General features: G+C 40.2%; 1 protein-coding gene across 2 annotated transcripts in view; it reads right to left on the minus strand.

Annotated features, from left to right (window-relative positions):
• Positions 1 to 23,620, minus strand: part of nos1apa (nitric oxide synthase 1 (neuronal) adaptor protein a) — a 93,913-nt gene that overhangs the window by 42,369 nt on the left and 27,924 nt on the right. For both annotated transcript variants that reach the window (XM_035414918.1, XM_035414919.1), the window contains exons 3-5: positions 16,570 to 16,662; positions 14,023 to 14,081; positions 309 to 417 (exon numbers count right to left, since the gene is read on the minus strand). In XM_035414918.1, coding sequence (XP_035270809.1) covers positions 309 to 417; positions 14,023 to 14,081; positions 16,570 to 16,662 — 261 coding nt within the window. The remainder of the gene's footprint in view (positions 1 to 308; positions 418 to 14,022; positions 14,082 to 16,569; positions 16,663 to 23,620) is intronic.

Consider the following 23,620-nt stretch of genomic DNA (forward strand, 5'->3'; position numbering starts at 1 on the left):
ATGATGATGGTGGAGATAAAGACTAACATTATTATTATCACAACATAACCATTTGTCTCAAATAATTGGCTTTGATCCTAATGTCAAATATTACTTTTAAAACAGAGTTTTTTCTTAAGCTTTTACTTTAAGCTTAAAGGAAGGATGAAGTTGTTTAGGTGAGGGAAAAACACAATAGCACTTCTGTACTTGCCATTCAAAGTGAAGGCTAATTATCAAATCAAGAGGAGTGGATTGTGTCCTTCGACATCAGCTGTAATGAAAGCTTCCATTAAAGTCACTTTTGAAAGCTGCAATCAGCGGCTTACCTTCTTCTTTGATTTGAAGACATTACAGCGGAACACATTGCTCTGCCCATCTCGTGCTATGTAACTGAAGATTTTCAGGTCTTGGGAGTCGTGAGAGACATAGAATATTCTGGAAAAAAGTAAACTTTGTTACTTAATCGTGTATATATGAGATTCTAACTAATTCTCAAATATTTTGTGCGATTCAACCCAACAAGACAAACAAATCTGTGTTTTACATCCTCTATCATGTTTTTACTTCCTGTAACTGACTGTATTCCTGTAAATATCTTTTGTTCTGTGTTCCACTGCACAAACAGGAAGAAAATGACAACCAAATGACACATTGTTGTACCTTAAGGTCCATTTATAGCTTTCTGTTGTGACATATTACTCAGCATAGTTGTGGCCTGATACTTGCATGAGTCACAATCCTGCACCTTGCTTATGTACAATTTTTATTCAAGCACACATGACCCTGGACTGCATCTACTAATTAACCAAAGTTTTTAAATGTGTCTTTTTTCTCAGAAACACTGGGGGACAGAGCACAGCATGTAAGAATGAGAGTTAGGGAGAGAGAAGGAGAGAGATAGAGTGACAGAAACCACAATGTTTATACAGCTGAAAAGCATTTGTTTGGCTTAGTTTGTTTTGTTTTCATTTGTTCGTTCAGTCTATCATTTTTCGCCAGGACACCGTGTGGCAGAACGTACAAATTTTTTTCTTTTATTTCTCAAACAGTCTGCCTCATTGTGTGTTCTCCCTGACCAATAAAATAAATTCTCTGGTCCAAACTGGATTGAGCACATCTCCCAGTGTTTGCCTATTCTGTCCCTCCAGGCATCAAATCCAAATGTTGCACAGTTACCCATAAAACACCTAGACATGGATAAGTTGATTCTATCTCTTCCAAGGCATTTTCTATGACCGTTAGTGATGTTCCTTTTGTCTGAGACCCTGCACATGCGGTGATCAGCAATAAACAGAAAAAAGAGGTTACTTTTGTGGGTAAACAACGAGGGAAGAGCTGCTATCCTGCAGAGCTCCCAAACAAGGAAAAAAGTTAGGAAAGAAAATGGGTTTTCCCAATCAGGGAGAGGCATCTACTCTCCGAAACTGCGGAGAGCAATCATTTTCTTTTGGAGATCAGATAGAAGAAAGTTTCCCCTCTCCTTTAATGGGACTGATAGGTATCGAGTTCTCTGTTGAAATTTTCTTTAATGTGGGGAAAATAATGATTCCCTCAAAGCTTTCCTGGCTGATAAATGGCTGAGGGTTATCAAAGACTGCCCTGCTGAAAATCCCCCGGTGCTGCCAAAAACAAGGCTCAAACTACATCTACATCACTGCCGGCTGCCAAAGTCAAAAAGGAAACAGACTGTTAAGTGTAAAGGCAGTGTCAGAAAAACAAACAAAGCCCCAGACTCAGCCAGAGCGCAGATCCATCTGAAAATGGAAGTGACTGCACATTTTTGGAAAGCACTGGACCTTGACGAGCAAATTAAAACTTCAGAAGCTCCCAGTGGGCTTTGTGTCGCAGCGGGATGAAAAATTGCAGGAATGTGCGCAGACCAAGGAAGAATTAAGGAGCTACAGTACGCACTGTAGCAGCACAGTGACTACCCGTGCGTTTAAAAAAATTACTGATAAGCTTTTAGATCCACGGGACACACTGCAGCCTAGCAGCACAGCTTTCACCACCACCTCAGATTTAACAGAAATATCACGGAGAACGGTGCAAAGGACTTGTTCTGCAACTGTGGTGATAAAAGATCCTGTACACCTATGCCAAACCCCTGAAGGTTTTTCCCCATTTTATTCATAAAAAGACAATTGATATCTGGGAAAGAATAGCTGCTTAGAGATCTTCCTTGGAGCAACAATTCAGTGGCAAAGTGACAGATTCATATCATTCATTTATTCATAGATGTAATCATGTGCACAACTACCAGTTACAAATGATACTCTTTCATGGCAAAGAAAACTGAGTTACACATAGAAGTGTCTTACTGTAAATACACCGCAGTCAATACAATGACTCACTATAGATGTCCAAGGAACGCTGTAAACATCTTATTACTGCTAGTGCTTATAAAACTGTGTCCCGCCTTCGGCCACAGGCAGGTGTGAGAGGCAGATGTTGCAAAATCTCTGGCATTTGGCCTGGACCTATTCCAGCCCTCGGTCAAGCCTCTAGGACTCTAATCTGGCCGACCTATGCTGACAAAATAGAGTGGATGACCTTCTCAATGTTGTCCCTAAGGTAAATAGTAAGTTAACAAAAAAAAAAGACTAATGGCCTGTCACTAGACTAATTGGTGGCCAGATTAAATTATTCCCGGCTAAGCTGACTTTAAAGGAAGTTCAAGGCAGTGAATGTACAGGCAATGCAAATGCAGATCCAGCAGAAAGCGCTCACCCTCTTCTGGGACAAATGATAAAGGCAAGCAGCCGAGTTTGCACTATACCACATTCCTCCACAGCCATGTCAAGAAGTAATTAAATGTTGAGAGAGGGAACTATTTGCACAATTTACAACATACTACTGATGAAAAAGTATAGGTGTGCATAAAATGAGCAGTGTACAACTTCAGAGGTATGACACTTATTCATTTAATTCCTCCCTGTGCTGCTGATGCTGTTGCTCCTCAGTCAGTGGTCTTGCCACACATGAGAATAGGAGGATGAAACTTGCAATTATAGAGGATTTTCTGCGTGCCAATTAATCAGAACTTAAAACATTTTGTTTAATTTATCAATGTTGTGAAAGAAATCCTGACATCATTACTTCTGAACACATCAGAATTCAAAGATCTGGACAGAATGAAAAGCATGAATGTAGGCATTTCTTGATCTGATTTATTAAATAAGTGTTACATGTGCAACTAATTTTAAATGTTTATGTCTGAAAGAAAAAGAAAACTGTAAAAATTGCATCATGAAACCCCCATAGGAAGGAAACTTACTTGTTTAGACATTAAGTATAATTGTATTCATTGTTTTAAAATGCCCATTGTTTTCATTAGTCACTAAATATTGACATGTAATAAGCATCTCAAATGGCAATTACTATGATAAACTGCTCATTGCAAAAGCAAAAATGAAAGAGAGGAGGATCTCAGTAGATAGGAGAGAGAATAAATCAGACAGAAAAATAGACAGAACATCACAATACTGACCACTTCTCTGCCATCATAATATTTGTCCACTAGACTGTACGGAAAGGGTCTGGGAGACCCACACAGAATATGGGAAAAGCATACAAACTCCACACAGAGGGGTCTTGGATATAATTTGAACATCGTGCCATCTCGCTATGAGCCCACAGCACCACTTACTACACCAGTGTGAAGCCCTAATTTATTTTCATTTTTTTTTTATGCCAGATTATCTACAATGCATTTTGTTCTCATAAAGAACAATTGCAGCTTAGCAAATTTACATTAATTAGACCAATGCTGTCATGACATCAGAGAAAAACACAGGGTACATTAAATGCTATACATGACGATGGCAGTGGCACTGAACAGCTTCAGAGCTGGGATACCGTAGAGAACCCTAACATTGCACTCTGACTCTACCACACCATATTTGGAGGCATGCCTCCACCAGCTTTTTCTGGACTACTATGACAGTCACACATCCCAGGGTTTCCTGCAAACCAATGTAGCCTCAGTGGTGCAACAGGACTTAAATATCATGCCACCAAGACATAACATCAATAAATAAATGCTTCACATAAAGTAAGGTCAGTCTTGTTCATAGTCAATTTTCATTTCTCTTCTGTCCCCCAAAAAATACAGTTTCGAGAAATAGCATCATATTCTAAGCAAGAGTATTACAAGAGAAAAAATTATTTAACAACCCACAAATACATTATATATCCAATCTGACCATTTTCCTTTCCTATCTCCTGAAAAATGGCCACTCAGGATTCAGACAAAAATAGCAGTTACAAAGACACCATGAAGCGAGATGTTTTGATTGTCAAATTCCAGGGAACGTCTTGTGTGGAATCCCGTGGTGGTTCTCAGTGGCCTGGGGGAGCAGGTGCTGTGCCGAAATGCCCATCTGTGCTGTGGTTTTTATAAAGAAGAGCGGGAGAAATAAACAGAAGCTCCTCTCTTCCAGTGCCTGTCTTCCTGCACATCATCTCCATAATTAACCTGTAAAAACATTCCATCAAAACTATCTTCACTAGTGTCCCCACAAGTCAGTCTTTAATTGAAAGCGTCTGTCTGTCTGTGTGGGTTGCTGGATACTGGAAGGTCCAGACACTCTGAGTTCAATGCCCTTTGCTGCTGCAGAGGTCTCTAATTAACCGTCACCCACTGGCCTCTCCCCATTGCCTCAGAGATCTAATGAGACCTTGTTTTACCCATTCCTTCACTCTCCTCATTTCAGAGGCATCTTTCCTCATCCAGACTTACTGGGGTCAAAGGTCAGCTGAAAGGGTTATTGCAGGGCACCCCTGAGTTACAATACAGAATTCACAGCCCCAAAATTCACTTCTCACAGTTGAGAACACTCCTCGGCACTGTTTGTTGGATGGGAAAAGATCAGATGGATAAGACAGGCAAACAATGCAGACGGCTAAACAATGAAAACCTTTAGAGGAAGACTGTTAGTGAATGAAAGCATCTGGAGAGATATGGTGCTGAGGCAGACATTTGCATTTTAAAGTAGGTTTCCGTCATAACCTACCAGAGGGAAACAACAAAACCTTTTTCCTTTGCTACAGTAAATGTAGGATGTTTGTGGACACCACTCCTTCAACTATATATTCACCTTTCCAACTCACAGTTCTTCCAATAGGTCTATATCAACCATTTGCCATGCTAGATGGTATTATCCAATTAAATGCCAGGCCACCTTTGAAGCTGCTGTACCCGAGCCAGCACGTATCGGGTCAGACAAACCTAACCAGGAGGGAGACGTGGGGGTGGTTCAGCTGGATTCAAACACGTATGAAGAGTTACTGGGGCTCCTGAAAGCAAACTTCTCAGTGTTGATGTTCCTTAAAAGCATTTCGCGGCAACAGCAGAACTGTCAGCAGACTCGCCCCCCCCCCCACCCGTCTCCTCTCTAAAAAAGAAATTAAAATCCTCCCCTGAAGCAAAGCTGCAGCTATGTTATCAGGAGCGGTTCAGAGTACTCCTGTAGCTATCACAAACATGCAGAAGACGTTCAAAACACAATTCATTAGCTATACTATACAGTCACTCATGCCTGATTTACAGATAGTGTGTGATCACTGTCTGTGAGAAATGGAATGGGACTGCCGTCTATTCATAAATAATAAAAACAGTGTCATACAACAAAGCAAATGCTCTTGTTTCAAGGTTTCAGAAACATTTGCAAAAAAAAAAAAATACACAAAGAAATAATTTTTAGAGAACACAGAGAAAACAACACTTTCAAATGGGTTTTCTTTTTTACTGGGAATGATGTGCTTATATGTATGAAACTAAATTATCAAACAGTTCACTTTCAAGCAAGATAGATGGATGTGACATGAATGTATAGTTATAAATTGTTTCAGGAAATGGACTATAATATGACACACTGTTATGTTTAAACCAGAAAAGTCACGAGCATTAATAATTAGTGTTCATTGTCACAGTGGTCTGTTTTTCCTGATAACAATTTCATGAAGTTTTAAGGGCAACCTGAATCAAAGCAAAACTGCACAGTAAATATGTACTTTAAAGGTTTTCTTAATATAAGGATGGGGTTACTAATGAGTAGAATATGTAGCCCAGCTGCTTAAACTTGGCTTCAGCATACTCACAGAGAGACAAAGGGCAGGATTTCTTCAGTATGTTGTGTTTGTGGAATAACAAAAATGCTGAAGTAGTACTTGGTTGCTTGCTTTCATGGTATGTGACCTATTGTGTCTATGCATGTTATGTGCTATCTATTTTGATCAGTCATTGTGTCAGCGCTTTCCCTGTTCAGCTACAAGCCGCCATTCTGGTGACAAAAATGCCTGTAAAATATGACCAGTGTTGTTAGAAGTGCGCCAAGGTCACGTCCACAGGCTTCCTTCAACAGAAGGCCACAGGGGGAAAAAAGAGGGCAACAATTCTGCTTGCATAAAATTTTGCTGTTTCCTGGAGTTAGGTAGTCAGACACAGTCACAGAACTGTGCACAACCAGTAAAAGAAAACATTAAGAATACATTTGATAATACATTTACAGCACTTTGAACTTCCTTATGCAGTAAAAATAACACTGCTGTGCTTGTACACTAGGAACCTGAACTGTTAATCTTGACCTGAACATTGCACCAACTTGGTTTTTATCTATAATTCAGCCCATACTCACTTCCTAACAAGCAGAAGCAGAATTTGTGCCTCTTATTGCATAGTGTGGTTTACACAACACTATAAATATTAGAAAAAAACTCCATAAACTTAAACAAGAACAACTTACCAAGATTAATGCCAAAGAGAATAAAACAGCTGTTTTCTTACTGCTCACAAATTTGGATCCCTCCCTCAGATTTAATAAGGCAGTGCTGTTATAGAGTTCTTGTAGTTACTGAAGTATGAAGAATTCCCTTTGAGATTAGGCCAATCTTCCTTAACACTTCCCTAATGGATATAAACAAGACCCACTACCACCCACCCACGCCACCCCCCCCCCCCCACCCCAACTAGTTACCCAGAATAAACTTTCCACTTTCCCTGGGATATTCAGCTATCTTTAAAAAAAAAAAAAAAAAAAAAAAAAACAACTATGCAGGCCTAATTTATGAAAATTCTGAATTTGAATGAATTGATATATTATTTAAGGTTGGCAGTTTCCACCAACTGTCTCTCATTCAAATGATGCTGCTCTCACTTATTTCTGCACTGAAACTCCTTAGGATTTCACAGACGTGCCATCTAAATATGTACACTGTTAAATATGCTTGTGAATCCACTTCATGTAGTGAAACTACGGTGTATCGACGAATGTCATCCCTAACATCTAAGTCTTGTATGCTTGGATATCCTCTAGTACCAAAACTGTTTCGTACATGCACTTCAGAATGCTGATAGGTGGGGGAAATTTATACTTCCAAGTCCCTCACTGAATGATACTATGTATTGTCTCCGTGTACGTGTGTGTATGTATGTATGCATGTATGTCTGTATGTATGAATGTACAGTATGTAAACAAAAAAAGGAGAAGTTAACTTGGCACAAACACTTCCTGTGGTGGCATTACGGATTCTGAATGTTCCAACAGACATGTGCATTCTGCAATGAACAGACACGCCCATGAACAGCTCAAAAGGACAACAGGGCAGTGTTTTCACAGTGGTTCCTGAAACTTTAATTTACCTAAACTGACGACTGCCCTCAGAGCTAACAAATCAGCTAAGGCTGAGACCTAAGAAGTCCCCATATCAGGTCATAGATGGAGAGTTGTAGCCCCAAGAAATGTGTATTTTTCTTCGAGCACAATGAGGATTTTGGCAGTAAATGAAGGGTATTAATCCCTTCTGATAATCTCCCAGTAATTATGCGGATTAAAGTAGCCACCTCCGCATTTTGACATTCACTCACTTTACATAATGCTCAAGACAAATATAATGTCGCTGGGCCAAATGGATAGAGAGAGAGCTAGATACTTTACATCACCATGGTAAATGCATTGACATTGTTTTCCTGACAACATTTTTGGGTTTGGACAAAAAAAAAAAAAACCAAGGTTGTTTTCCCTCTGATCAGAGGCTTTTCTATGCTTAGTTCTTCACAGAAACACAATTATTTTAAGAAGCACGGCCATGCTGGACCCAGTGGGGCACAAAACTGACTCAAATTCATTGCAACAGTCCTATTAAAATTCATTCTGTGATTTTTTTCAGATTATTCAATTATGCATGCAAACACAGTAACAGCAGCTCCCCTTCTTTGCATAGTTCAAGCTGATATATATATGCCTACAAAGGAAAACATGCAGTGCCACAATGGTTTACACACCAGAGGCAACACTAATGCCAGAATTGCTTGCCAAGATGACCGAATGCCCCTAACCGAATTGACTGCTCTGCATTGTACAGCAGTGTATTGAACAGCAACTTTTTTTTTATTTAGAAAGTAGTGCCAGTTAAGAGCACTGAAGCAGACACACTATTAAACAAAACCAGGAAATAAAATATAAAAGAAACATTTGGTTTCCTTGACAACTGGCTATCATAAAAATCAAAATGGCTGCAGATGTATGAAACAAGCATGGTTTTATAATGCGTGCCTATCCATAGGTTTTTGGACCCCTAGATAGTCTTAGACCCAGTATAGACCCTATACTGATGAGAGATTCCCACTTGAAAATGATGCAAAACTGAGTTTCATGAGTCAAAACAGTTGATCTGTATTGAAATTCAGACATTCTGAATAGATCTGCAGACACTAATGGAGACTTCTTTACATTTGCTTCAATTTAGCAATTCAGTTGTTCTGTATATCACACTCAGATTTTGCATTTTACTTGTGGTCAAGGAGTGCATGATTCGGGACATGTATGGTTTTACAGGTTTTACACGTGTGGCTCTCAGTAGTCCAGTTCAGGCTAAAGGGGAAGAACTTCACTTATGCTACATAATTGCATTTGTGGCACTTTATTGCTAGCTAAATTATGAATATAAACTAACCTAATCTCTAGTACTGTAAATGATACTAGTGTCTTGCATCATTTAAGCCAGTTTCCAAATCTCTGTGATGCTCACATCTGGAGTTATAAAGCCTTAAATAGAACACTTCATAAATGAGCAAGGAATGGCTAGATTTGGCATCTACATGAATGGATTAATGGTCATTATCAAAAAGTGTGGATTCTGACCAAAGGTGATAAGAGACATTTCACACACCTAGACAACACTGAAAATTAATGTGCCACGCCTGAGCCGATGCGATTAATTATCATTCAAGTACCAATAGTAAATTCACTTCATGAAAGTACCGTCTATGCCAAGTAAAGACATCAGTTCATTTATTTCTAAAGTATGTCTAATCGGTGCTGTCAATTATTTATCACTATTCTGTTATTATTATTATTATTATTATTATTATTATTATTATTATTATTATCATCATCTAAGCACTGAGGTGCCGTGCAACTTAGGCCAAACTGATCCAGTATATGCAGCACGTTGTACAATAAAAGTGTATAATTATGTGTTAAAATGCCATGAATGCAAATCACCCTAGTTATGTATTTCACCTTTGGAAATAAATTAAGGAATACCACCCCCCATCAAAGAAGAAGTAAATAATAAGAGATGTTCCCTTAAAGAGATTAACTTTAATACCTTCAATATCCGTGGCTCAAAGAGAAGGTCAGGGGATGATAAAGAAGGTATTAGCAACCGATAGGATGACATTTGAATGGAGTCTCAGGCATTTTCTTCTCACATTCTCAAGTAAACATGACCTTGGAGGCATTTTGGCACCTGCACCACATAGACAAGAATGAGCCACCTCAAGCACTCATTCACAAAGCAAAGCACACTACAGTTGGGAGCAGAGCAGAAGATAAAACCATGCATATTGCTCTTAGGATGAAGACAAGCAGTAGCACATGTAATAGCTTTAGTGACATCAGTGCCAAAGAGCAATTCAATGACTTCATTATCGTAGAAAACATCAGACTGCAAATGGTTTCAGTAATACAAGTGGTGATACAAATGGTGTAAAAATTGGATGTTTAAAATATCAGCAAGCTTCCAAAAACTCTATGCATCTATAGAAGTTTCTTAATATATCATACCCTCATCTATAAAAATACAATCCATATGCGATATTATCAATTTCAAAAACTGAGTTAAACTTAGACAGAAACTCCATAGGTGGAAAATGAGCTGCAAGCACTAACCAACTCCCTGAGGAATTGAACCACCTCAATACAATAGCTTTATCCTTTCAGACCAGGATTAAAAAACAAAACAAAACAAAACTGTTTTTCACTGTGCTGAGCCCCTGTCACTTTTTGGGTATGTGCAGGCTGTTGTTATTTCAGGAACAGAAATAGTGAGGGAATAGTGAAAACATATCATCAACTCTGACTGCACCAAGACGGAAATTCAAGACTCGAGAGTTGTTGTGGCTGAGCCCAGGACCGGGGTACCTGAAGCTCACGGGGGGTGAGAAACGGGGAATGAGGAAATGCCGCCACAACTCTGCACAAATGGAACTGTCACTCGCTAATCTAGGGCCCACAAGCACAGTGAGAAGATGTGATTCAGTCTGCGGGTTTCGAAGCCAGCCGTGATCTAGACTGCTTGGCTTACGGCAGCGACAGACAAAAGATCAGTGCTGTACGCGCAGCGGGTATTTTTCCAAGCAAACAAACACAGATTACTTTTGACGCAGAAGAATATATTCCAACAGCAGTGCAATTATCAACAAGCATCAATGATCACAGCTTCTAGGGGCTTAGGAGGCACCTGTGAATTATTATCTTGGGACTGCAAGCCTTCACAAGCAGCAGGCACCCACAGCAGTACATTCCTGTTGATTTGTAAAAATGGCAGGTTAGCACAGCATCCCCAAAGCCCTATGCTCACAAAGAAGTATGAGGTTTTGTTGAAGTGACTGGACTGAAATGTAAAATATGTAATGAAATATGGCCAACGATCACATTTTCACCAAATTCTCTATCCTGCATTCACAAGGGCACCTTTTCTTGCTGAAATAGGAGGGTGTCACACAATGGGGTAGTATTTTGAGTTCCACACTAATTAGTCTGGCCTGCAGGACAGAATCAACCACTATAGCTCATGTTTCAAAATGTGACCATTTCGTTTGCACACTAATGGAATAATCAAATAGGCTCCTGTGTGAATATTATAACATAAGTGCGCTCAATCTACACATCCCAAGGTATTTGTATGGTATGTGCATAAGCCCAGAGCATGCACTCTTACACTACAGCCCATACCCCAACAATAAAAAAACTAACCTGCCGTCCACAGTAGATGACCAACTAACTAATGGCCATGCAATCTGACTGTATTGATCTCCATTTCCATTGACCTTAGTTAAAGTTTATCAATAGTTTACATATAGTTTGCGTAAACTTGTGATTAAAAAACTGCAGTAGACTCACAAGTCAAAAGATGGTATCCTGTCTGTGACACGGCTTGGTTTGTGGGAGAGGTTTGGGGCAGTCTAAGGACCACGCTTCCTGGTTAAGTAGGCACACCCACCTGGAATGCATCAGTAATTAATCCAGGTATTTGAAGTGTGCTTTCTTCCCAGTAGGGGTCTGTGACCGAGGAAGACACAAACTGAGAGAGAGGAACGTACCAGCACGGAAAAGGCTGGAAAGTGTTTTGTAGTATTGGTTATTTTGTCTTTGTTATTTCAGTTTGCTGTGTGGCTTTATTATTTTTACCCAGATCCCGTGAGGATGAAGGGCGAAGCTGTTTTGTTTGTTTTGTAGTGACTGGATTCTCCCTCTCTCTAAATTGCTTAATAAACACTGGAATATTATAATATTCCCGGATTCTCATATCTCTGTGTCCAACTCTTCTGTTCAGAAAAGGGGTGTGTCACGGTGTGCGACACTGTCAAAACAACTTGTTTCTAAATTGCCATTTTTAGCAAGGTTAGGTAGACATCTCATTTTGGATGGCACGTCTCTAAGGAAACAAGCTTTATGCACTTGATGGTTTGGCATTTCTGAAATATTACATTAAATAGAATGGCAAAGTATAACTATTGATAAGAAATACAGAAAAGCAGAACATGTCCTGTGGCAGATGCAACAAGTCATGAGGAATCTGACTACCTTCAAACGCAGACTAAAGACTCATCTCTTCAGGCTGCACCTCTCCCCGCCCCTCCCTAGCCTATAGTTTAGCTCAATGTACCTAGTTAGGCTAATACGATCACGTTAGTTTTTATTTGGCAGGATTGTTTTTGTCTGATTAGGCAAATGTGATTTCAGTGCTAGTTTGTACTTGGCAGGATTGTTTGTTTGCTGAACAGGTTACTCTACAGGGTTGGAGTCCTGATCTATGTGGTCACTTCTGGCACTACGATCTTTACTTGACTCTAGTGTGTTTCTTTTGCACCTCTGCACCTTGAACTAATGCACTTGTTGTACGTCGCTCTGGATAAGAGCGCCTGCTAAATTCCTGTAATGTAATGTAATGTAATAATGAGACACATATACATATCTCAGATACATATCTACATAAGTAAGAGAAGGTGAACATTTTGTTGGAAAGGCAAGCGATTCCATTTTAAAGCCAAAACCAAATTTGATCGGTGTGTGGTGGATTTTCTCCAACATCCATCACACTAAGTGCTACTGTCTGGTTTCAAACGCCTTGCTTTTCCACCCTACACAACACTACCCACAGGGCCACACTTGGCTCCTGATGTTTTTAAATCATACAAGCATTCCACGCTGGTCTCCGTGGATGCTCGTGGTTAAGCTTTTGTCAGTCGCCTCGCGTAGTGATTAATGCCTCACAGTATTTCTCTCACATTTCATCAAATCTGATTGAGTCGGAAAACCCACAAATAGCAGACCGAAAGAACATGTAGACTTGAGATTGCTGCCTGGCAACCAAACCCCTCTCTATCTTCCTCCCCCTCTCCTCTACTATCTGTTTGTGCAGCTATACCATGCTGTTGGACAGGTCAACTCCACCCGTAATCCTGCAATCTTGACCCAAACTACGACTAGTCATCAAGAACGACCATACTTATCAATGTCAGTGCAACCAAATAACACTTGTCATCGTTGAAAGCTGTTTGTGCAGGCATGATAAGGGTAAGCTGATCCTCTGGAATTTGGATATGGAAGTGCAGGAAATATAACTGTTTTGGATTAGTATTAAATTGAATTGGGCACACATCTGACCTGGAGCATTTAACATACTCTTCAGAAATGCAACATATCAACATATACTCAAGTATAACCTCTCCAGGGAACCCCACACAGGCATCCACATAAGCATATGCATATGCATGCATACACACACACACGCACGCACGAACACACACATGTCAAATCACAGGCTAATTTGTAGCAGTCATTTGAAAAAGTTAAGAAAAGATTGTTGCTCATCTAATTACACTTCTGTCAATGTAGATCAGTGTAATTTTCCAGAAAATGCCATCTTTCTCCACATTGCGCTGAATCACATCTTTTCTATTTTGACAGGAAAGTAAATTGCAGTAAATTGTCCACAACAAAACAACCAGTCCCTAAACATGATGGTTGTTTCCTTATTTTTCCTGGTCGGTCAACAAGATACTTCCATAACCTCATTAACCCAGTCTGGTTTTTTTTTAAACCCATATTTACTCTACTTCTCATGTTTTCTTTCCTTTAATCATCCAACAAAGGCAAATTATCTATGTTCAACTTCGGCCATTATGCAAAATGGAAATCTGCAGCTGGTGCAGCTTATCTGAGGAAGACCTGGGCAGGTGCCAGTCTGGAGGCTCTGAGTTGCTATCGGGCTGAAACAACATCTGCTAGTGAGGGGACTCAATGCTTCCACTTCCAATGGGATACACTGACCGGTACTCATTGCACATTACAGACAGTGATTTCTCACACCCAGAGAAAGGTATTCAGGCAAGCTTATTTAAGTTAAAGAGCAAGATACCGGTATAGCCCCTACATACCTGCAAATATTAGCAAAGCAAGTGGCTGCGAACAACTAATAACACATACTTAGAATCTCTTTGAATGATGTAGGAAATTGATCAATTGCTCCTACCTGTAAATGGGATCTTGCATGACCATAATTTTGCTCTCATCCCATGTCCATTCTTTTTTCTGTGGAGACAAAGAAACTTCCAAATTTAGATAAACCTGCGAACGGCGACATCACCATTTCAATTGCCAAAAACCGGTAAAGAAACTGGATGATTTCTGTTATGCGATTCAATGTTGGCTTTTAAACTTTGATTTTTCTTTCTGTGAAGATGCATTCAGCGCAGTTCTTCACAAAGGCAACAAAGTGCAGTTCAGCCCATATGCCTAAAAACATAAAAAGTTATGCTTTTTCTCAACATGAAGATGAAAAAAGTTACAAAAAAGTTCAAGTAACCCATGCGGAGAATTTACGTAACATGATTCATATTCAAGCTCTGATTTTTTTTTCTCCCGCAGGCACAGAAGAATAAGCCTGAGGAGAAGCACTGGCGGAGTGGTGGTGTTAGACTGCACTGCTCCTAAGATCATTAGGAGGGTGTCAGCTCATTTGAAAAGGCGTTAAGTGAACCATGAGGAAGACTCTCCATGGAACATTTTCACAGCTGAGATGAAGTTGTTTTCACCTGGTCAGACTAGAGCAGGAGCGTTATCTCTCATCTGTTTCTCCCTCTATTCGTCTCTCTGAAACTGACCTCTGCAACGGATTCCACTGCATTTTACTAGAATAGGTCAGTGGACATTGATTCTTAGCACAAATGAAACACCAACATACATTACAAAGTAGTGGAGATGATATATTGCTCTCCCGGCACAACATCCCAGCCGCTGACTCTCTTTAAATGTCAACGGAAGAACACCTGCGGCCTCTGTACGATTCACTCCGACTCCGTTCGGCAACAATTTTACAGACGTTAATGCTTTGAAATGTAAATGAAGAGCCATTCACTTCGCTGGCATTTTAAAGTGTAAAGCAATGAGCGGGCGATACAAACAAAGCAAATAAAAATCATTCGATTGAAAAGTGCTTTAATTCGCCCCACGATGATATAGTTAGTTTCCCTGGTGAGAGGACAGCAAATGTCTTTTATTGGCAAAAGGCAAGTTCCTTTTGCCATTAAACTATATCAGCCTCTGCGGGGTAACTTAAATAACAGCTGAGTGGACTCAATCTGCATACAGGGCCTAAAAGACTAAAGGCTAAAATCAATTCAGCAGAACCTGGAATTAAATCTGAATAAAAATAACTGAGCAGTCCCTAAACAACCTTTGGATTCCCATACTCTTTATGCATTCTAAAATAACATTTCTAATTCAAAACCTGCAATTGCAATTGTCCAGCGTTTTCTGTAGCAATTAATTATGGGCACCTCTTACTGGAAGAGACCACGTACAGGGCTTATCTTCCCTTTTGATGAGTAAAAGGGAAAAAATGCATTAGTGCTGCATGCCAGACTGCAGACAATAGCTGGCCAGAGTCCACATGACACCAGGACAAAAGGATGGGAGAAGTCTTCGGTGTCTGACTTCAAGACCTTTACACAGCTTTACCTCTTTTATAATTACTGCAAGTCTCTTTTGGCTTATGAGGGACTTTTAGTGGACCAGGCTATTTTAAACCAAAAAAAAAACCCAAAATCTAAGAGGCTTACGTAAGGTCTGCTCTGTTCTCTCATTTCAGGAGCAAAGCCATTTTAAACATGCGCAAAACCAGTCATGATGGGCACACCACAAAATCAGTTTGACATCAGCCAGATGAAACAATGTGTGAATGAATGAAGTGTAATGTACAAGTTTGAAATCAAAGTACTTTTTTCCTGTCTAGTTTTGAACAATTTTGTACAAAAAAAGAGTAAATATGTTATTTCCAATTTATAACGCTACTATGGTTAACTCATGGTCCTGGAAACTCCTAGGAAAACATTGTTCCAGCTGATGTAGAATTTTTTTTTTACAAGTAGCACGCTGTTAATCAGTAGTCGGCAAATTGCTATACTGCATTCAACTGATTGATTAACGGACTGATTGACTGCAATCCTAAAACCTAAAAGTGTGAACACAAATAACACATTTAAATCAGGGAAGCATGTAACTGCACATTCCTAATTAAATTTAATAATTACAGGATTGGCAAAAAAAAATTAAAAAAATAAAAAATAAAATAAAATAAATAAATAAATAAATCTCACACACAGAAGTCCAAATGCTGAATTTGGCAAGTCCTGCAATAATTGGTATTTTAACTAATTAGATTTTTGGGGTGTAAAAAAAGGATGGAGAAAAAGGCTGATAAATTCTTAAAGGCACAAGCCTCTTGCCCTCAGCTTCTCTTCATTAGAGATGACTGCCTCCCAGGCTTGGCAAACAGAGACCACTATCCTCTATCTCTCCGGCTGGGACAGTGTCCCCTGGGAGCCAGTGTGCTTTAATGAGCCTGGCGATGCTGAATGTGGGGCAAAGACAGCCGCACACTGAGGGACACGCATCTGATGTGTGATGGGTCTCGGAGGGGAAAAGTGCGCGGATGTGGGGGGCCTGGGAATAACGGATGTGACCTCTGCCTGCCCAGCATCGCTCAGCGGTTAACAAATCACATTCAAACGCAACTCACCTTTTTCTTCTTCCGCAAAACCACCCTGACCCCATCCACAGACACGATAATGTTCACTTTCTTCTTCTTGATGTTCTTCACTTTAAATTCATACTGAGGAGGAAAAAACAACAAGCAACTTAGTAGTGAAGGTGACTATTGAAGTCTTTATATATGCAAATACAAAAAAACCCTTAAAAATGGTCTTACACCTCACACATGGTCATAACACTAAGCAAAGCCAGTGATGAAAAATGTAGTGTATGAAAAGAGAATAAAATGAGAAAAATAATGCTAAGCTACGTGCTAAGAAAATACTGGATTGCAGTTCAATTGAACGGAGGCATTTTTACAGCATTCTGGAAAGCTTTTTAGATTAACAAGTATAAAACCTTATTAGTTTTCAAAGTCTTCCTTCAACAGTGTGCCTTATTTGGGCCAGAATTACCCTATTCTAAGGAGAAATGCCAGGGTGTTTCACAGCAGTGATTGGCAAGAATATCACGTACAAGAGGAGCTGCTATATGTGAGGCGATTGCTAGTCACAGGCGGTGGGAGGTCGGAACCGAACCACAAGTAAACACAAATCCGCTGGGGCGACATCATGTATGCAAGTGAGAAACGGCCTTCATAGCAAAGTGACCTGGTCCCCATCCCAGCATCCCAGGGATGTAAAGGGACCCGTCAGCGCTCGTTTCTTGCATCTGTTTATTTGATTTGCATTAGACTCCCCGACAAGAGATCAATCACGACCAAATACATCAAAGCTTCCGCAATTTCACACTTTGAACACATCGCATGCAAATCTGGGTAAAGAATTTTGACATCCACATTAATCTAACAAACACTTAAAAAATATAACAGGGTGCAGCATAGATCATAGTACGCTGGCACATCATTGAAATGCGCCGGTCCTTGGTGGTTTGATGGGTAACCACATCAGGGCTGTTTGAGGCGGTTGCATAGGGCGGGTTCTGTTTGGGGCAAAGGGATGTGTACCATTGGAGGGGGGGTAAGTAAAAAATTGAGGAAATGTAAATTTCACTGATAATTAATCATAGTTGGCGAAACCCCCCCCCCCCCCCCCCCCCCCCCCGCCCCCTTCCCGGCAACCGCTAACTAAACAACGCCCACTGCCCTCCCTGTGGCAATCTCACCTTGGCTTATTTGATGTTCAAAAAAGGAATTAGGACTGCAGAATTGTTCACTTTATTTTACTGACCTCAGACAACACTTATAAAAAAGGTTTGTAAATATTTAAACACTATTGACCAGGAGCTTATGCAACTTTAACCTTGGACATTAAATTGTTGAAGCTATAAGGGTTAAGTTTCTTTACCTTTGGCTGTGAAGGAGACCAGAAACCACTAACATAACGACAAGACAACCCAAAAACACAATTTTCTACCAAGCATTTCACGTACATGCCCACCAAATATAAATGTAACAAAAAAAAAAAAAGATTTAATTTACAAGACTGTGTTGTTTCAGCTATGCAGAACACAATGATAGCACTGAAGTGGAACCTTGAGAAGACATTGCTTGTGTTCCTCCCGCTCTCTGTAATGAGTGCCTGTTGTTGAAGGTTGTGCCACCTGCACTCTGCTTTGGTGAAGCAAAGACCGGGACTCAATGATGCTGCCTGCACAATGAGGTAATGGAGCTACTCATCCCTATCCCTCAGAGACCCAATCAAAGAGAGCGAGGATCCTTCCAATGACCTTCTTAAGAACCTCATTTTCCACTGCTCAACGCACACTCTATGGATAATAGGGATTTAAATGAAAGAAGATTGTAGACAGAACAACTATTGCTGGATAACCCTTAATTGTTGCCCCGGGGGTTTAATAAGGCATCTAATCACACGGTCAGTGACATGGGGATAAAACTATCTATTGGGTACCATCTACCTTGCCCATGCTGTATGTAACTCCAAAAAAAATCTGTTTAAGTTCTACGACACACAGAGTGAACAGAGTTAACCTGTACAGGATAATTTTTGTGTTCACAGACACTGTTAGCTGTAGCGGCAGCAATGTCAACGTCAAATTTTCAAGGAGAAAATTGAACTGCCTGCCTGATTCCCAGTTTCAGCTCCCTGCTGAGTGAAAAACACAGAGACTGACCCAGACCTGTTGCCATGAGACAAAAGGGAGAGCAGTAGAGGTATTTCAGGCAGTATAACATGGCAACATAGTTTCTGTTTGAGATTAATGTCATGAAGTGAAAGTGTGCTGCAAATGAAAGGCATCTCCATCTCTCCTTCCTGCCATTACACAGTGGCATAATGGAACCCTTTTCCCTCATGCTTAGAGTGGAGCCTAACGGCATTTTTAATAATTCAATCCTGCCATCCTCAGATGCCCTGATTGAGTAACTCAGAGGAAGAACGCTTCTAAAGCCTCACACTACTGAAGGTGTTCCCATCTAATGATTTTCAGGCGACCATTTGATCAGATGTGACAATTGAGCGTACAACACTAAAAAACCTCCAATGTCATTCTGTTCAAAAGTTGCCTGTACACCACAGCATTTGAGGAATTCAGGCAACAATCTGTTAGGTGTGTTTGAAAAATTCAGATTACAAAATGGATGAAGATGGGCAAGTTACTATCCCACACACTTTGGCATCCCTTCTCAACCGTTTTCCAAATTTGAGAAATCTCTGGGGTGTCAAAAATGATGAATGATGTATACTGTGATTTACTGCAAAGAGATCCATTTACAGGCACTGCTTGCAGTGGGCTGTATAGCTCACGATAGGCAATGTAAATCTACCACACACAAAACTATAACATGATTGTAGAGAAAACATACAATTGTTTTTTTTACAGATAACACCCTTCGTTTTCCTGTCTTAATTAATAATAATAATAATAATAATAATAATAATAATAATCATTACTACCATCAAACCATCTTTTCTAAGCTTCATCTCCGAAACTGAGCTTATGTAAAATAAATCTGCATAAAGAATTTTACAGCAAAGTTTATAGAACATTTCATATGACACCTAACACAAATGACTTCAAAGAAACAGGCACCATGCCACAACAGTGATCTGTCAAATAGGACTAATCATTTTCATTTTTCAATATGAAAAACCTGCATCCCTGAAAATCACTTTTAACAAATACTGTTAATTAAAAATAAAAGCACCAAAAAAAAGTGATCAAATTCATACCGGCTTGACCGTACACCAGCCAGCAGCAGCTGCTTTAAAAATGTTGAGTTCAGGGAAATCAAATCTCCCATGTCCAACAGCCACAATTGCAGGCCTGGATCAAATTGATACGAGACAGATAATTGAATCTTAGCGAGTCACATTAAGGGCACACTGCTGACCAGCCCTGTCAGGAAGACTAATCAATCGCATCACCATGCTTTTCCCCCACAGGGGAGACAGTGAGAACAGCATTAGATGAGGGGGGTCAAGAGGCAATATTAAAGGTGTTTGCAAAGGAGTGCTCATCTGCCACAGGGGGGTGCACATTAATGTCCCAATCCCCAAAACTCCAAGGTTTCCCTGGGTTTAACAGGTAATTACACTGGGAGTGGTAGCACTTGTTAACGCATTATCAATCCCCGTGCCCCACATCAGAACGACCACAGCCTTAGACCTTAAATCAGTTATTGATGGATGCTTTACTATTGCATGGTTCCAGCTGACTCTGTAGAATGATATTGGTGACTGCTGGTATGGTCACAGAGCTGTGATGTACTCCAGATATCTCATTAAAATCCTCATCTACTCTCCTGCTTCCGGATGAGCTACACTGTAAATGTGCCAATGAGCCGTCCTGCTGTACAGCCTTAAACCAATGGATTCATTGCACAAGGTGCACACATCGCCCCTGGTTACTTATGCCATCAGCAGTTAAATGATCACCTAGAATGAAAACGCAATCAGAGTTCTGCTGCAATTGCTATTATGCGATAGCTTCACCATCAAAACCCATTCAATTATACCATTGTAGCTCTCAATTAATAGCCATGTGGATTATATGTAACTTCCTGGACATATTAAAAGGACAATCAGGGAAATGCCTTATGCCAGACAGCCGTACCTCCACTTGCAGATAATGGCATCGCAACAGCCACTGCCAGAATCAATCACCAGATAGGCTGTATTTGTCTGACATGCGCTTCATATTAATATGCAGCATCTCAGGGCTGCAGAAAAAACTGCAGGGTGGCCCCATTTTCCCCTCACCCACACACCTCAGTGAGGGATGTGAAGCTTCTTTTCATTGTAGGCAGCATGCGTTTTTGAGTCTCAGTGTCAGAAAAGCGACATCCTGAATAGCAGTGCTGCTAGAGGCACACTGCCACCCCTAATTTTGACTCGCTTCAGTATTCTGGAGTGCATCTTGAGCCTCGACAGCAGCCCAGCACAGCTCTGCCTGAGAGTATGGTGCAGTGCGCATCCTTGCAGCCGGTCCCCGAACCATTAAACAAGGATTGATTTCCCTGTGAAACGTTTAAGTGGCTTTAAAAGACCGATCATCTGCTTATAGTGGAAGCCCAATAAGGGTGATGTCTTAACAGAAACTGAATAAAAAGGTGCACATTAATGTGCACGGCTGACCTGAAGTCTAGTTCTCCTCCATGTCAGTCAGTTTGTCTGCTTTCCCTGCAGCATCCTGAAAGACTGCCACATCCATCCTACTGCTAAGATATCAGCGCAAGACAGACAGCAAGCAAATACTGACTTTCATTGAAAAACAAGTGGAGTCACAGAACTTCACGGCCTACAGTTACGGGATGCCGTAAGCAAAGGGAAAAATCACTGGCTGTATTTCCAAAGATGACTGATGTGCTCAGTTTGAGGGCCTTTGAGTCGGTTGATCGATGGCAGCCGACCGATCAATAAAGAGGAAACTGAAGAGGAGACTTCCTCCGCGTGTGACCGTGTGTGACCGCACCTCAGTACCAGCAGCGAGGTAAAGAAAGCCTTCTTTAACGATGACAGCATAGAGAAGGAGTAGGAAACAGTCGCTGGGGAAATGACAGATTTTTGCTTATGGCATGAATGTTTCTGGTCTGTACCGTGGCACCGCTTACATTTACGACCCACAGATGTACTGTAGGCACCCGCTCCTTCATTAAAGTTGCTGGAAGTAGATTATACATCACAAATAAAGAATATGAGCATCAACAACTAAGAGATACATACACGATCATTACTGCCCCACAGGATCTCTCTAGGAAAACTATTTAATGAAATGTGTTATGATTAAATGGATTTATTTTCTGTCATCAAATTCTTATCTACTTTTACCTTGTAGTAGAGCTTGTCAGATCAGTTTAAAAAAAATAATAGCAAGCTATCATCACCGCAGGGGCAAATTGCAAGTTGCTGCTTGTACTGTGCAGACAGAGAAGAGGAGAAAAATACAGGCCATATGTCAAAAAAAAAAAAAACTGTACTTAAGCATGCATTAATTATATAACACATTAATTATACTCTTTACTTCAAGTATACTGACGTACGCATGGGAAAAAGTGAAAACACGCATAGAAAACACAAAACAATAATATGTATAGCTGCAGGTAGTAATAATTGGGCCAAATGTCATGACTGGTGGCACCTGTTCAGGTTGAACATACAGTTCAATGCAGAGGCATTGGGACAATGACATGTATTGTTATAGCTATGTATACCAGTACATTGGATTTGAAATAAAACAATGAATATGAGGTTAAAGAGCAGGATGTAAGCTTTAAATTACAGCCCTTTTTATACAGTCCAAAAGATATATAAATCTTTATTTTATCTGTATTTTAGTACTACCAGGTATTGATAACAATAGGTGACATTTTTCCTTCATAAACTGACATGCTAATCTACTTGGGGGTTTGTCCATCCATCCATCCATCCATCCATCCATTATCTATACCCGCTTATCCTGGTCAGGGTCATGGGCGGTCATGGGGGACTCATTAGAGTCTCAATTTAGTCTACCTGCATGTCTTTGGACTGCGGGAGGAAACCGGAGTACCTGGAGGAAATCCACGCGAACACGGGGCGAACATGAAAACTCCACACAAAAAGGCCCAGGCTGGGATTCAAACCCAGGATTCCTTCTTGCTGTGAGGCAACAGTGCTACCCACTGCACCACTGTGCTAGCCTACTAAGAACCCGCCATCAGTCCACTAGGAACCAAAATACCATTACTACACCCAAGTCACAACAGTACTTTCCAGTATTAAAAGGGCCCTTTTATACGAGTCAAACTAACAAATTCCAAAGTTTAAAAAGGCCTAAGTACAGCAGGACCTATTAAGATGACATTTACCATGAACTGGCATACTAATGGCCAGAACACACCTGGGAGGTCCAGTAATATTTAAATAAACAGTTGGATATATGGAGGAATATATGCCTTCTAACCCTTCCTTTGAATTTAAATGTGCATATAATTTATATTGCTAAAATTATTACATTATTATTAACAAAAATCTGAGAAAGAATAATGGAAGGATAATTTTTGCCCAGTTTCATGGTTGTATGTGTTGTGTGGTTCAGGACAAAGACTACTTTTGTCTTGTCCTGAACCACAACATGTTTCTGCCCCTGGGTTATATTATAGCTGTTATATTATAAATTATTTTTTCAAGCTGAATAAGATGAATAAGGTTCATTAGCATACACATTGGCAAGGATTAATTGTGGCCATACTGTTTAAACTGAAAATTGGAAGTGAACAAATCTGATATATGAAAGTCTTCTGGTGCGGAGTATGAAGTTTTGTACAAGTGAGAGGAACAGTAGATGAGAAGATGTAATTTCAGCAAATCACAAAGGATATGCAGGCTGTGTAAGACCTTACGACTTGACCTTTCGGCTGAATCATTCTTCAATATTATTATTATTAAGTTTGTTGACCATATATATGGTCCATGGACGTAACTTATGGGCCAACCATATAATATAATGTATTGGTACATACTGGGTCTCATCAGATGCAGGTCAATGCCCTCTATAAACCTAACTAATGCTGAGCTCCTGAGAGTGGTTGTTTCTTATGGCTTCATTTATAAACATCACCAAAATGAAATGCTGATCCG

Source organism: Anguilla anguilla, chromosome 4 (assembly GCF_013347855.1).
Source record: "Anguilla anguilla isolate fAngAng1 chromosome 4, fAngAng1.pri, whole genome shotgun sequence".
NCBI classification, from domain to species: Eukaryota; Metazoa; Chordata; class Actinopteri; order Anguilliformes; family Anguillidae; genus Anguilla; species Anguilla anguilla.